We start from the raw sequence: 15,280 nt of genomic DNA, 5'->3' as shown, positions 1-15,280 counted from the left end.
GGCCCCGCCATCGTTCAGTGGGACCCGGCGTGGGGCCGATGGGCTGCACCGTTGGGGGGGGCTTTAAGGCCAGCCTGCCATGGGGGGGCTGAGAGCTCAGTGCCAGCCCCTCCCAGAGGCAGGATGAACGCAGTCGCCCTCAGGGACGGTCAGGGTGCTGGGGCTGTGCCCAGAGCAGAGACTTTCCCCTCCACACCGTTGTGACAGCGGGAGCTGCTGCCTCCCTGCCTGCTCCCCACCCAGCAGGAGGCCTTCAGGGTCGGGCTTTCCAGCCGTCCACGTGGCAGCTGAGCCCAATAAAGGAGGCCCTGAGAGGCGGGCGGCTCGGGCCTGCCCCCATTCCGCACTTGCTCGTTGTGCTCGACGGTGGTCGAGGCAGGGACTGAAACCCCGGCCACGTTCCACCAGCTCACAGGACAGCGTGGAGCCTCCCGGGCCTCAGGGTTCCCGATCCGCGGCCCTGGTGGCTGGGCCTCTTGTCCTGCTGGGAAGGCCAAGCCTGGGCAGCGGCAGCAGGAACAGGAGGAAGGGCAGCCAGGTGGAAGTCTCGGGCACAGGCAGGTGTTGGGGGGGGCTGCCCGTGCTTCCAGCCCAGCGCCAGGCTCGCAGCTGGCCTAGCGGCCGCTCTGCCCACCCAGGCCTCCCCTGTGGTGGGGCCCATGGCAGCCTTCCAGCCGGTGGTGCCACCCTCCCTCCGTTGGGCACAGCCTGCCCTCCGCGTGCCCCTGAGGCCACCACCCAAGTGCAGGAGGCCACTTTGTGCATTGCGTCAGCTGTCCGCCAGGGGGCACCAGGAGGCCAGGTTCATGAGCTGAGACTCTGCACTGCCCTGCGCTGGCCTGCTGGCCGGCCCAGGACTGTACCCCACCCCCCGAACCCCCCACCCCCGGCGACCTTCAGGAGACCCTGGGCAGGCTGAAGGGGGTGGAGCTGAGGGGTAGGACATGTATCCCCGTTCCCGTTTCCCAGATGGGCACCCCAGTTGCCAGGCCCCGCCATTGCCCCAGGTTCCCAGACCCTGAGGGAAGGAGGCCCAGGGCCGGTGCTGCACACGCGGGGAGAGAGTTAAAGCTCTTGGGGAACCCCAGACAGGGCCTGCTCATCCCGGCTGTGTGAGGGGATGGACAGAAATTTCCAGTTCCTTTCCCCCAGGGCCTGTCCCCCACACCCTGTCCACAGTCCCCGGCTGGCTCAGGGAGTGGGGCCAGGGAAGAGCAGCACAGCAGAAACACAAACTCAAAAATCTTAATTTATTGCAGACTCTTCTCTGGTGTTGTAATTCCAGTGTTTCCAATATTAATAAATAGACATTTGTTAAAAAAAAAAATCTCCAGTGTCTCATTTCTCATAAAGTCTTAAGTCACAAAAATAGGTTTACAGTTTTTCCTGTCTTAATACAACGGACAGTTGTTTTTTGGTAACAATTGTGATCAGATTGAAAACTGCAGTTCAAGGGGCAGGACCCAGCTGTGGAAGAGTGAGGACGCGGGGTGGGGGGGGTCCCGACTCGAGGGTGTTCACTGTTTGTACTTAGAAAAAGGTCTGGTCGGGTAAACATCTGCAGACACCCTTCTGCCTTCGGAACGCCGCTCGCCCGCTAAGGCACATTTGTAATTCATCCCGCATGTGGACCCTGCAGTGTCGTGTCCCTCCTGTGTGCAGTGTGTGGCCTGAGACCCGCCCCGCACCTGCTGCTCCCGGTGTGGTCGTGAACAGCGCTCATGTTTCCATCAGAACACAGCACAGACATCTTCGCATTTGACTGGATTCTCTTCCTGTCTCACGGTTTCCCGTATGCGGACGCAGCTGTGCTAACCGTGCGTTCGGGCGCCTGATTGGAAGAACAAAGCGCAAGAGCGAGACGCGTCTGAGTCATTCTGGGCCCCGCTCCACAGCCCCTGCGGCCATGCCGTGCCAAGTGCCCACTGTGGGATAGCACAGCCGCTCCTTGAGCTTCCAAGAAACAGCTTGGTAACCATGGCTGTGGCTGTGGCTTTGTCCCTCTGCACAATTGGCCATTTGAAGCAAAATGAAGTAATTGGTTGGGTTCTGGGGGCGGGGCCCCAGCCCGCCCGGGGATCCTCGGCGTCTCAAAGAACTGGACGATTTGGCAGGAAGGAATGTGACATCCTGGAAGGCCCCACACCTCCATCTACATCGGGAACATGTGAGCACTGTAAGATCCACCAAGAACAGGAGCAGAGGAACAAAAGACATCCCACCTGTGGTACCCCATGACTGGGCCAGGGGCCAGGGAGGCGCTGCAGGCTGAGCATGAGTCCGGGATGGGGGCGGCCAGGGAACTGCCAGAGCTAGGTCCCCTGCATGTCTCCACCGCCAACCTGGGGGGCTCCCTCCGCCCCACCCCATCGCAGGCTGCTGCGAGACCCGTGGGACGGATCGTCATAGGCTGCCGAAGGCTGCCATAGGCTGTCGTAGGCTACAGCAGTTGTAGGCTGCCCTGTCTCTGAGCCATCACAGTTGGGGCGGCGGGGAGCGGACGACACACGTCCCAGAAACGCGCGCCGTGAATTCAGGCTGTTGCTCGCGACACCCACACAATCCCCGCGTTCTGGCCGAGCGCAGGGGCAGGAGCCTCTGTTCGAGGACGGCCTCTCCCCGACGCACTTCCCACTCCGATCTACCGGGACACCAGTTGCATCAATGCATGCCAGGTTCAAGTACAACTGTGCAATCTTCCTTGTATAAAAAAATAGAGATCATCCCACGGATCTCCGAGTATCAACAGTACAAATGCAAAATATACACAGGCTTTCCACCTTCTCAGAGTCCCGTACAAATATATAGAGAAGTATCTACACGTTTTCAACAAAAGACAGTAGTTTGCTTCGAGACGAGGAATGTCTCTGCAAAGGACCATCAAGGCCACCGGCCAGGGGTCTGTGCTGCAGGGGGCGCTCACATGGCCAGTGGCCCTCCGTCTTCCGCCTGTGCCTGGTACCCCCGAACCCCAGCAAGCCAGGCCTGGCAGCTTCCGGCCCTGTCAGCTCTCGTGCTGGGCCCATTCCTAGCCTGCCGGTGCACGGCTCTGCCTCTGTCCGCAGTCGGGATCCAGATGAGCCAGCCCGGGAGCCCACACACGCATCCTTGTGCCCGTGGCCTTTGGCACTTGTCACGGTTCAGCTGGGCCCCAGCCCCTGGGGGCAGCCCAGGGCTTTGTGTCTGGACTGTGGGTCACACCAGTCATGGGGCTGCCACTGCAGGGCCCCCTTCACTGCCAGGGCAGTGGCCCCTGGGTTTCCACGGTCCAAGGGTGTGTCAGTGCAGCACAGAGGCCTGGCTGGAGACGGTGGGCTTGTCTCATGGTTTCCTGACGGTTCAGATTGAAGTTTCGTTACTGCCTCTGTGCATGGGAAGAAGCCATCAGGCAGGTGGAGGTCAGCAAGAATGGCCCTTGCTACGCGTGAAACCAGCAGGGGGGCCAGGCTGGAGGTCACGCGGTGGCAGACACCTACCCCCCCCAACTCAGGACGGGGGGGGTGCAGAATCCCCCAGTCAGGGGGCACAGAGAGAGACAAGCTCGCACGTGGACATAGCTACACTAGGCAAGAGAGGGGGCAGTCGAGTCTGCACCCTGACACCCAGGGCCCCAGGAGGGCCATGCCCATCAGCGTCCACACAGCCCGCCCTGCTGTGGGGCAACCAAACTCAGTTTTCAGAGTGCCACTCTAGAAGACCGGGCTCCCACTCTTTGCTCCTCCCTTAGAAGTCTGCAGGAGGGAGGAGCCATGGGGGAGGCCAGCAGGCCCGTCTGCAGCCAAGATCCCTGCTCCGTTCCTCTGCAGGGGTCCCCCGGAGGCTTGATTTCCTGGACCAAGATCCTTACAAAGTGCTTAGTCCCACAGGGTCTTAAATCCTAGAATCCCAGGGCTGGCCAGGGGTTTAGGGCTTTGGCCAATGCGGCCACCCCCTGGATGTTGGCAGTTGGGCCCGCCCTGGTCAGAAGTCCACTTTGTCCTTCAGCGGGCTGCCCCTGACCCCGCTGAAGCCCCTCCCTCCACAAGACCCCAGCACAGCCCCGGGGGCTCCTGTCTGGACTGGACACCGGTCCCCTGGGCAGGCGATGATGGGAAAGCTGGCCAGGGCCGCTCCTGCTGCCCTGCAGCCCAGGCCGAGGCTACTCACTCGGAGTCGGAGCCTGCCGCCTGGGCGCTCCCAGCCCGCACGTTCATGGCCACCCCGTTGAGGTGCTCGCGCCCCGGCTCCCGGCGTGGGCTCTTGATGGTGATGGTGCCGTCGGGGGCGCGGGCCCCGTCGCTCGAGCCCACGGAGGACGAGCGTGAAGACGCGGGGCTCTGCTCGCACTCGGCCAGCTTCTCCCGCAGCCGCGACTTGAGGCTTTTCTCGGTCAGCGGCGGCGGGTAGGTGACCTTGTTTTTCAAGATGCCTGGAAGTGGGGAGGTGGGGAGTCGTGGTCAGCCTGCCACGGCCAGGGCAAGGACCCGAGGAGCAGACTCTGGGCCCAGGGGAGCCCCTGCTCTTCCCTCCCAAAGGGTCACCCCTGTGCGGGGAAGCGGACCCGTGGAGACCCGGACCCACCGGCACTGGCCGCTCCTGTGCCCCGCCCCTGCCACCCCCTCCGCTGGGCCCCCCCACCAGCGTGCACTCAGGCCCCCCACCAGCGTGCACTCCGCCCCCCAGCACCCCACCCAGACCCAGCCCCCACACCGCCCCCTCCCCGTGCCCCGTCCCACCCACTGCCCCGCCCTCCACCGACCTGCACCTCTGTCCTGCCCCCAACTGCACTCCACCCCACCCATTCGCCCTGCTGGGACCCCGGCCCCGCCCCTCTGTTCTCTGTCCCCACCAGGACCCTGTCCCTTCCCCCGCTGAGGGGCTTCCAGGTCCCCCAGCTTCCCGGGAACAGCGCGGCCTCCCCACGCCCAAAGCACCTTTTCTCTGCTCCGGGGGCTGGCCGGGGAGCACGCCCGCAGGCCTCAGCGGGCCGCCGCTCTCCTGCTCCGGGGGCCGCTCCCCGCAGTGGTTGCCCTGCTCGTCCAGGTGCAGCTCCACGCTGACCTTGGTCTCGACCTTCAGGCGTGGCTGGTTGCCAGGCTCCTCACTGTCGCTGCCCGCCGGGCTCTCACTGGGCCAGCCGGCCGGGATGTGGTTCGCCACGGCGTCCACTGAGGCACAAGAGCGGCCGTCAACAGCGGGGACTCCCTGCCCCCCTGAAAGCTTCCCTCCGCGGGGAGCCTGCCTCCCACGTGGCCCTGAGCCGCTGCGGGCAGAGCTGCAGGCCGAGGCGGAGGCGGTGCCGCCCTTGATGAGGTGCCACCCTCGGTGGGGCAGCTTCCGCTGACAGAGGGGCCCAGCCCACAGTGCCCTGCCTCAACACCCCAGCGCCTCAACACGGGCCCCCCAGCAACAATCGGGGCCAGTGGGGGTTCCCGGAGAGACCCTCAAAGACCTCCCTGCCTCTGCTCTGCAGATGCTGTGGACAGGACCTTCCCCGGCCAGCACCTCCCCCTGCTGTCCACACCCCTGCCGTCCCTCCCCGCTGCTGCTGCTCTCCATCACAGGAGGCAGGCCTCAGACACGCCACCCAACACTGCCTCACCTTTAGGGGTGCTGTGGACGGGGCCCCGCGCCGAGTCCCACTTGCCCTCGGCCTCCGCCCCATCGTCCTCGCTGTCTGACGAGTGCGAGGAGGCGTAGGAGCTGCTTTGCTCATCCAGGGACAGCTCGCTGTCCGAGTCCGAGTCCTGCTCTGCGGGGAGGGCAGGAGGGCCGGAGGCTCAGGCCAAGGGCTGAGTGGGGCCAGCTGGGCACGGGGGAGCGATCGTTCCCCTGGGGACCTTCTGAATGGGATGGGCCACAGACGCCCTCGGAGCCTGTACGTCCAGTGACCGAGAGGCCCCCGGGCCTGACAGGAGCCGGGAAGAAGCTCCCCCCACGAGCCCCCCAGGAAGGAGATGCCCAGGGGCCGCCTTCCGGGGGACACATACCATGGTGCTTCTTGGTGCTTCTGGGGACAAAGGACGAATCTGGCTCCCCATGGCCGCCCCGTGCTGGCCCAGAGGACACGCTGAGCTTCTGACCCCCTTCGTCCCTAGAGAGGGGGTAGGAGGGTGGGCTCAGCACCATCACTCCGGGGTTTACATGACACGACCACCCAACATCACCGGGCACCTTTCGCATGTGCCAAGGTGGCCCCACGGGGCTCTGGAAGGTTTGCTGCCACGAAAGACTCCCGGAGCGCGTGGGGAGCCACACGCCCTCTGGAACAGGAGGGCGCACCACTAGGGCCCTTCCGAGCCAATGCAGCCTGCATTCGCCCCTAGAGCTGGGCCTCCCCCCGCCCCACTGTGCCCCCGGGACAAGCGAGGGCACCGGCTCAGGCCTGACCTGACGGTGCTGTCCAGTGAGGCAGTGGACTCGCCCAGGGCCGTGCGGAACATGTTGGGCTCCTCGCTGTACGTGTGGTTGCAGTTGAGGGAGCGCTGCGGGAGGGGGCACGGTTATCACCGGAGCAGAGGCCACTGGCCTGCAGAGGACGGCTCTGTCCCCACAGCAAGCCCCGGTGCCAGCACCCTGAAGGTGCCCCCACCCAGCACAGAGCACACAGGCCTCGTGGCGGCCTGGAGGACAGCACCCCCAGCCCCCGCAGTGGTCTGAGGACGTCTTCCTGCCTGCAGCCACGGCTTTTGCTGCCGCCCTGTCCTCTGTGACCTTGACCAATGGGGCTGTGATGAGGATGGACCCCATCTAGTGAACCTTGCTCCCTTCCCCGGATGTCAGGAATGGAATCAAGCTCAATGCCACTCTCCAAGGGGCTCTCTGATGCCAGGGTCAATGGAGACCGGGCAGCTATGTTGAATGCTTGGTCTAGAGACCCACAGGGCAAACCCCTCCCCCCGCCCCACCCCGGTCCCCGGGTGCCACCTACCGTCAGCAGGGTGGCCCTCGTGGTGGCGGAGTCATCCAGGTGCAGCTTCTTCCCAGCAAGCAGGGCCTTCAGGTGCTTCCGGACCTCCCTGTTGAGCACGCAGTGGAACAGGAGGACGAAGAGACCCTGGAGGGAGGGGACGGCTGGTCAGGGCGGGGAAGGGCTGGCAGCGAAGCAGCTAGGGTCCTGTGGCTGCCAGGCCGGTGGGCACACCCGTCTGCCCAGGGAAGCAGACAGCACGGCCACACCATGTGCCGCGGAGTGCCCAGAGCCAGCCTGCCTACGAGGGGCCCGCCCTGGGCGCCCCCTCCCCGGGGCCTCTGCTTGCCCAGGGGAGCGGGGACGGAGCAGCCAGCATGCCAGGGGCCAAGGGGGGGCTGGTCCCAGCCACACCCCCGTCCATCTGCGTCTCCAACATGACATCACTTGCTGGGAAGCCCTCAGTGCAAACTGTAAATGGCCAACACCGTCCCCGCAGGCAAAAGTGGGATGTACGCTGCCCCGCGGAGGGAGGATGAGCCCCAGCACCGGCTGAGCAAGGGACAGTGCCCCAGGGGTCCCTGGGAAGGCCCTGGACAGAGCTGCGCTCTGGACCCCGGGTTCCTTGGCGTCACGGGAACCCCCGGCACATTCCGGCCACACGGGGACCACCGTGCCGTGGCCCCTCTGCCCCGGACGCCGGTCCAGGATCTCCCCCAGGCCTTTCAGACAGGAGGTAGCGCAAGCGACTCATGACCTCACCAAGGGTGGCCCCAGCGAGGCCCGCCAGGTCACGGGGACGGGACGGCCCACCTGTAGGCAGCTGAAGACGGCGAAGAGGTAGTGGAAGGCCAGCGCGTCGCGGTTCACGGCCAGCAGCCCCAGCAGCCAGGTGGCGCTGACGAGCAGCAGCAGCAGGAAGGCGGTCCGCAGCAGGGGGCTGCCGGGGGCGGGGCGGCGTGACTCCCGGCCCCGCCCTCCCCTCCACCCGCCCCCTCTCGGCCCACCGTCAGCCTGGCCACTTAACTTCCCAAAACTTTTTAAAGCACCTGGTCACTCCCCACTCCTGCGGCCACAGCATCACCATCGCCACCAACCCAGAAAGTCCCAGCCGCACCCCCGAGCCCCAACACCCTGCGGGGCTCCTCCCCGTCGCATCCCGGCCCCTCACACCTGCCCAGACCCAGCCGTCCCCACCCCCCCTCCCCTCCACCCATCCGTTAACAGGGCCTGGGCGAGGGGCACAGAGCCCCATCCTGCTCCCTCTGCCACCAGCTGCTGCAGAGGCTACCCCCTACTGTCCCCGGGTCCCATGGGCCAAGGCGGCCTGCCCCCGGCCTCCTCATGCTCAGCGCCCTCCCTCTCCTCCACTACGTGCCCGCTGCCCCCCGCCTCTCCCCACTGCAGCCTGCTGATGCATCCACGTGGCCGTCATGTCCCCCGGGGCTGAGCTGGGGGGTGGCCAAGGGCCTGGGCACAGGGAGACAGGCGTCTTCAGGGGGCTCTGCTAGGCGTTTAGTCCCACACTGGGACCCACTTACACAACCCCTTTCCTTTCATAATAATGGTGCTTTCTTTGGCAGGAAACCTTCGCAGACAGGACAAAAATGACTGTGTTGACCTGAAAAACGTTTTTTTAAAAACCCAAGTCAGGTGGCCGGCTGGTCAATGTCGCCACAACAGATCAGAAGACCCAACGCTTCTGAGGGGCTCCGCCTGCATCTCCAGGTACGGCTGGAATGAGAAGGGCTCCCACGCCCCCCTGCCTGCGGGACCCTCCCGAGGGTGGACGCCGAGCTGCCTCCCAGTGGACGAAGACACAGACGTGGGACGAACCCGCAGGTCCAATGGCGAGGCCTCAGCACCATGAGATCACCCCTTCCTGCCCAACGGGCTGCTCTGAGGAGCCAAGGACCCCACCGGCCCCCAAAACCCCTTCCAGCCCACGCGCCCAGTTTCACACACCCCCAAGAATCGTGGGCTCTGCAAAACTCCCGGACTCACAATGATAACCGCTCCGATGGGCCCGGCGAAGCTCCAGATCAGGGTGTCTCGAAGGGACAGCCAGCAGAAGTCGGGGTTTCCATAGCCCTGGGGGTCCAGGCCCACCGCGAGTCCTGGACAGCAGGGAGGGAAGTGGGGACTCATCCCGGGAGGGGCCCCTCCTGAGGGCCGGCCTGAGGGGGCACGTGGCCTCAAGCAGCATTCCCAGCTCGGTACACACACGTCACATACAGATCCACACACCAAATACACGTCACATACAGACCACACACAGCACACACACTACATACACATCATGTACAGACCACCCACAGCACACATGTGTCACATATAGACCACACACACCACACATACTATATACGCACATCACATACAGACCACACACCCCCCACACTATATACACATCACATACAGACCACACACACGCCACACACGCATCACATATAGACCTCACACCCCACACGACATACACACGTCAGATACAGACCACAGACACCATATACACACACCCCATTCATGTCACATAGACCACACACACCACACACACTACATACACACATCACATACAGACCACACACAGCACATACACACCCTACATACAGACCACACAACCGACGCACATGACATACACACGTCCCGTACAGACCCCACACACCCCACACATACACTACAGGGTACACATGCACACACACCCCACAACGTATAGACCCTTCACACACACACACACACACACACACACACACACTATGCAGACTACACATCCCACACACACAAAACACACACCAGACAACACACGTGCACATACCCATCCACCCAGAAGCCGGGCGGACGTGGAGTTTCTGTCTGTTAGGTGCCACAGACAGAACCCTAAGCAGAAGGCACTCAGCCCTCAAGGAGCCCACACCACCCCTGACCAGAGACGCACCCCCGCAGTGGGCACCGAGTGGTCACACTCACGGCACAGGTGCAAGGGCGGGGAGGGCCTCCTCTGCCAAGGGCCAGTCCCGCTGGGTGTCTGTGGTACCCAGAGGAGGCCAGGGAGCTCGCCCGCCCGGGCCCAGGGGTGTGGGCTCACCAGCTGTGGGCTCCCGGGTGGGTGAGGTCACGTGGGCTGCCCACGCAGTGGTGGGCCCCAGGCCCAGGCCTCCCCAGCAGGGCGGCTCCTCCAGTCCTCACCTGTGATGATGGCCGGGATGCCCCAGCCCACGACATAGTAGAACCTCATGGGCCCGGCGTCGATGTTGCGCACCTCGGTCAGCATGCGGTAGACGTGCAGGCTCTCCACAAAGGTCCAGGCGAAGGTGCTCGTGTAGACGTAGTGCAGGAGGATGGCGACGACCGTGCACAGGAACTGTGGGGGAGGGCATGGGGCGCTGGCTCAGCACAGGCCCCGCGGGAGCCCGCCCCACCCCTTGGACCAGGGGCCAGACGCGCGGGCGCCGAGGGCAGGCACCGAGTCCGCGCACTGCGCAAATGTGAGGGTCTGCAGGTCCGAGTAGGGAGACCGAGTTAGTTGGGTTTTTCTGTGTGATTCACGCGGGAACGGCTGGGCGGTGAGGCGCCGTGTCTCCGCTCCCCGAGTGGAGCAGAGGACGGAGAGGGAGGCACCGGGGTGGGGGTGGGGGGGAGACCACCGCCCAACCCAGATCGGCGCCTGGAGTGAGCACAGCCACAGGACAGAGGGTGGACAGAGCCTCTAGCGTTTTCATTAGAAGCTGGAAACGTGTTTTCCTGTCATGGCTCCAGATTCTTTCCTCCAGGCGTTTAAATTTAAAAGAAATAGCATGAAGGCAGCCAGCCCAGGCTGCAGGCCCAACTGCAGTGCTGGCCTCCACCCGCTCCCCAGCACCCCTGTGGGGGTGTCTGCGGGGTCCAGCAGTGGCCAGAGGGAGGGGAAGCCTCGTGCTTCGTGACCTCGCCGCCAAATAAGGTCCTCCTGCCTCCACCAAGTTAACAGAGCCTTCTGCTTCCCGCCAAAACCAGACTACGGGAGCGCGTCTGTCTGTCCTGTCCTCCGCCAGGCAGGGCTGCCCTCCAGCCGGTGCCCAAGACAAAACCACCTCCACAGGGCAGCGGAGGTCCAGCACCCTGCTCTCTCCCGACCCGGGCGAGCCAACCCAGTGTCCCTGAGAATGGGAAGAAAGCAGCGTCAGGGAGGGGCTGGGGACGCGGCGCGGACACAGGGAGTCCAGCCTCTGTGTGAATCATCTACCATGAGGTGCTCTAGGTCAGACCTCAAAGAGCTCGTGCCTTGGCCCAGAGCAGCCTCATGGGGGGCCCCCTGGGAGGGGCTGCGCTGGCCGGGCCCCCAGGCTGCCCAGCTGGGGGAGAGCAGGCGCCCCTTCAAGGACCTAAAAAGCCAGGCAGGCACTGAGGAGAGGGGAACATGGAGGGGAGGGAAGAGAAAGCCTCAGGCCCTCTTGCCCCCACCCCCACCCCCACGACCCTCCCCTCCCGCCCCCACCCCTACTCCTGACCCCTCCCACCCCCAGGCCCTGTCCATCCTAGCCACACCCACACTCAGCCCGCTACTCCTGGCCCCACCCCACTCTTTGGCCCGCCCCTCCTAGTCACACCCCTCCTGGACCCACCCACAACCTGCAGCTGTCCTACCCCCAGGCCCCATCCCAGTCCCGCCCCATTCCTGAGACATTCTGTCTAGTCCTGGCTGCCACACCATCCGTGCAACCTCCCAGGGTCTCAGTGTCCCTGCCAAGGAGCCCCCCGCCCACCCTCCACCCAACAGACACAGGGCCACCCCCCGGGGCCCACACTGGAGGCCACTCCGCTCCGTCAGGTGCCAGGCCAGTGTACCCTGCAGGGAGCTGACCCAAGCACAGGCTGGCTGGAACATACGTCACCCCTGCTGCTGCTGTCAGCCTGCACAGGCCGGCTTCTCCCCGGAAACAAAACCCCAGAGACGGAGGAGGAAACTCCTAGGCCTGACATCTGTCCGACACGGGGCGAAACAGGAGCTCAACCAGAAGGGAAGACAGCACTGCACATTACGACTGGACAACCTGCTCTCCGCCTTGGACCCCACGGTCGGGGGACAGGAGGTCTGCCCTGGGCGATGAGCAGAGCCATCAGCCCGGACGCCAGGGCGAGCCTGGGGCTGGGGGAGCCCCACACCACTCCCAGGGTCCCCACATGCAAAGCACAGTGGGCTTAGACAAGGGACAACGGCGAGGAGGCTCGCTGGCTGGCTGCCTTCAATCATGTGAAAAGTAAACCCACAAAACCACCTTTAAAAAAAAAGAAGTGTTAGAGATACATTTTAAAATTTAATGGGGCTGTACGTGTACAGACTTTTGCCCTAAATGTACTACCTTTTCCAGAAACAGAACAAAGACAAAATGCTAATGCCTAATAAATCATTTCAACCTGCCAGTAATCTGGGAGATGAAAAACCTCGCCCAGAGACGGGACTGTGAGTTTACAGAAAACCCATAAAACCCAGGCAAAGGGCCAAGGCCCTCGAATGACGCGGCCAGCATTCCTTCTCTCGCGCTCCGCGCCTGGAAGAAGCGGACAGCCTCGCTGCTTTCACACGCGGTATGTGGCTGCAAGGCGTGGCTTGCCTCTGTGGAGACCACTCAAGGGCACGCTTGAAGGGTTTGGAGATGAGGCTTCACCTGTCTGATGCGCTGATAAGGACAGGCAGGGAGAGGTGCCCCTGCCCGGCTGGATGCACGGAAACCTGCAGGGCCCCACGTGGCGATGGCGCCTCTCCCCACCCCGGCCCAGCACCACGGGCAGCGCCCCGGAGAGCAGCAAGGAAGTTTGCGCTTGGGGGTTCCTCTGCCAGGCCCGGTGCTCCCCGAGTCACGGCTAAGAAGCCCCCGGGGCCATCAAGGCCGTCTTCCCGCGACACTTTGCCTTCACCTACCCCTTCCTTCCAAGGAGGTTTGGCCGCCCCAGAGGGTCTCGAGGGGAGCCCGCTGCCGGCAGCAAACGAGGAGGAAGAGCTCAAGCGTGCCAGCGGCCCTGACCAGCGAGCCAGAACATTCCCTCTTTGCCTTTTAGGCCACGTCCTCTCCTAGGGCTGACCCACTCCCACAGACACGCTTCCTCTCCACGTGGGGGAGATGCCTCCCCTCGGCCTCCAAGGGCTCGGCCAGCCACACCCAGACCAGTCACTGTCTCAATTTTCACCTCACTTTGGGGTGTCCTCCCCTGCTCGTCCCCCTTCCGGAGACCTGCGGCGCCCTTCCTCCTCCCTCCTTGCTCACTTAGCCCTGACGCCTGCCCTTCCCGCCCTGCCCGCTGTCCTGGCTTCGGCTCTGGGCCTCACCTCCACCCAGCGGACCTATGAGGATAGCCCCTCTGCCGCTCTGCTGACCTCTGGGCAGCTTCCTAACTGGCTGGCTGCGCTCTCCGCGGCACGAGCTGCCTGCAAAAGGAACACGGCACTGCCCGGCAGGGCCCCTCAGGCTCTGGGGGACCAGATTCCCCAACCTGTCCCGATTTCTCCTGGACCTCTCCCACCGGATGGTCAGTCCTTCCCTAACCAAGCACGGCTCCCCAACCTGCCACTGGGACACCATTCTGGCCTGTGACACTCTACGACGACCACTCGTGTCCGTGCCAGGAAGGGGGGCTCCCTGGGCGGGGACGGGAGGGCCTCTTGGACCTGGGTCTCGGGTAGGCGGAACTCAGAGACAACCAGCAGGTCCTCGCCGCATGGGGAAGGAAGAAATGACAGCTCTGTCAACAGCATGTGCTGGCCATATTGGAATGGCCCACCAAGAGCCCGCCGCTGACCCTCGGAGAGATCGGGATTAGGTGAGAGTAACTTCCAGACTTCCCGAGTCCCCGCATACGCATGTGCCCATCAGCCGGCCTCGCGGCGCCTCAGGGCTCTAGGGTCCCCATTTCGCGATGGACACGTAAGGGAACCCGCACGGAGGGAACTGTGTGCCACGGGCACTCGCTCATCCTCACTGGTCCCCGGCGCCTCTCCCGTGTGAAGGGATGCTCCCCCTTCCCAGGGCCGGGGGGATTCAGCGAGCCCAAGCGTGTGTGTCAAGCCTCGGCCACACAGCCTCCGCCGCCCGCTGTGCCCCCACCCCCTCCGGGGTCAGCGTGCTGACCCTGTGTTTTGTAAATCCTGCTGTAAAAATGGAAAATCACGTTGCCACCAGGCAGGCACCGCGGAAGCCACAGAGCTCCCGGCTTCGCTCTCGCGCCCGTCCCACCGGCTGTGCCACCACCTCTGCCTCGAGGCTGCTCCCTACCCCACGCCCCAGGGACCCTGCCCCGGCCATCAGCACCCACTCCCTCCTCCCCTAGCCGGCACAGGGGCTCTGATCTCGGGCCCCCCCACGGAAGCTCTGCCAGCCGCCACTCGCCGCCCGTCCTCGCCTCCCTCGAGGCCGACCCACTTCCGGTCTCCGGCGCGGTCACTTCCACTGGCTCCTTTGTCAGTTCCAGAGGTTGGGGGCAGCGCCCGGGAACTCACCGGGTTTCCGGTCTGGGTGATCCCGATCACAAACACCAGCTGGGAGCAGAAGAGTACCCCGATGAGGTTCCTGTGGATGCCGTGCAGGTTGGAGCGTAACGTCCGCGCCAGCGCGAGGAGGACGAACGCCACCAGCAGGGCGGCCAGCGACAAGGACACGGCGGCGTAGGTGACGATCTTCAGGGGCAGGACCTCTCCGTGCTGCGGGCGGGGGGGTGGGCGGAGGGACATGAGGACTGGTCGGATGGGGCTCTGCACAGGAAAGGCACTTTAAGGTCGACTTTACTATGGGCAGAGCCTGCACAACTGACACGGTTCTCAGGCTGCCGGAAACCTCGGAAAACACCAAATGGATTAATGAGACGTTAGAAAGTTCTGGAGCGGGACAGTGTCCAGACACGTGGCTGCGGTGGGGAATGTCTATCCCGTGTATTTTGCTCCAATAAAAAAATGTTTAAAAAAATGTTTAAAACAAAACATCCCTCCATACATAAACGTTACCATCCAGGAGATGCACAGCCTGCCCGGGAGGGGCTTGCACACAGAAGGCGGGTGTGCCACGGCTCCCCTCCCCGGGAGCTGGGCTGCTGGCGAGCCGGGAGGGGGTTGGGCCCCGGAGGCTGAGGGCTGAGGGCTCTCCTCCTGCCCTCCGGAGGCCCAGGGGCTGCCTCCTGCTGTTGGACCAGCACTGGCTTTGAGGCCCCGGGGCAGGGAGCAGTGAGCCCGCTTCTAGTTCCACTTCTTCTCCCTAAATTTCGGCTTCCTCTTGCCTGTGAGACTACTAATAACTAACCTCCTCCAGGCCAGGACCCCGGGGCTCCCAGCTCAAAAGTGCTGCCTGCCCGCGGGAGCCTGGCAGTCAGGGGAAGACCTGAGGCCACACCCTTCCCTATTGTCTCCCTGGCCGCTATCAGCAGCAGTCACCC

At 64.0% G+C, this 15,280-nt stretch overlaps 1 protein-coding gene across 1 annotated transcript in view; it reads right to left on the bottom strand.

The window, feature by feature from the left end:
* Positions 1-1,236: 1,236 nt before the first annotated feature.
* The window catches only part of CELSR1 (cadherin EGF LAG seven-pass G-type receptor 1), a 131,718-nt gene continuing 117,674 nt past the window's right edge, over positions 1,237-15,280 (bottom strand). The window contains exons 24-35 of the mRNA XM_082739607.1: positions 14,355-14,555; positions 10,070-10,244; positions 8,894-9,006; positions 8,431-8,510; positions 7,703-7,829; positions 6,911-7,036; positions 6,370-6,464; positions 5,970-6,073; positions 5,582-5,731; positions 4,914-5,147; positions 4,147-4,408; positions 1,237-3,364 (exon numbers count right to left, since the gene is read on the bottom strand). Of these exons, the coding sequence (XP_082595733.1) occupies positions 3,340-3,364; positions 4,147-4,408; positions 4,914-5,147; positions 5,582-5,731; positions 5,970-6,073; positions 6,370-6,464; positions 6,911-7,036; positions 7,703-7,829; positions 8,431-8,510; positions 8,894-9,006; positions 10,070-10,244; positions 14,355-14,555 (1,692 nt within the window). The 3' untranslated portion in view covers positions 1,237-3,339. The remainder of the gene's footprint in view (positions 3,365-4,146; positions 4,409-4,913; positions 5,148-5,581; positions 5,732-5,969; positions 6,074-6,369; positions 6,465-6,910; positions 7,037-7,702; positions 7,830-8,430; positions 8,511-8,893; positions 9,007-10,069; positions 10,245-14,354; positions 14,556-15,280) is intronic.

This window comes from Mustela nivalis, assembly GCF_964662115.1.
Source record: "Mustela nivalis genome assembly, chromosome: 7".
NCBI lineage: Eukaryota > Metazoa > Chordata > Mammalia > Carnivora > Mustelidae > Mustela > Mustela nivalis.
The sequence above is the reverse complement of the archived record's forward strand: the minus strand, read 5'-3'. Positions and strand labels throughout refer to the sequence as shown.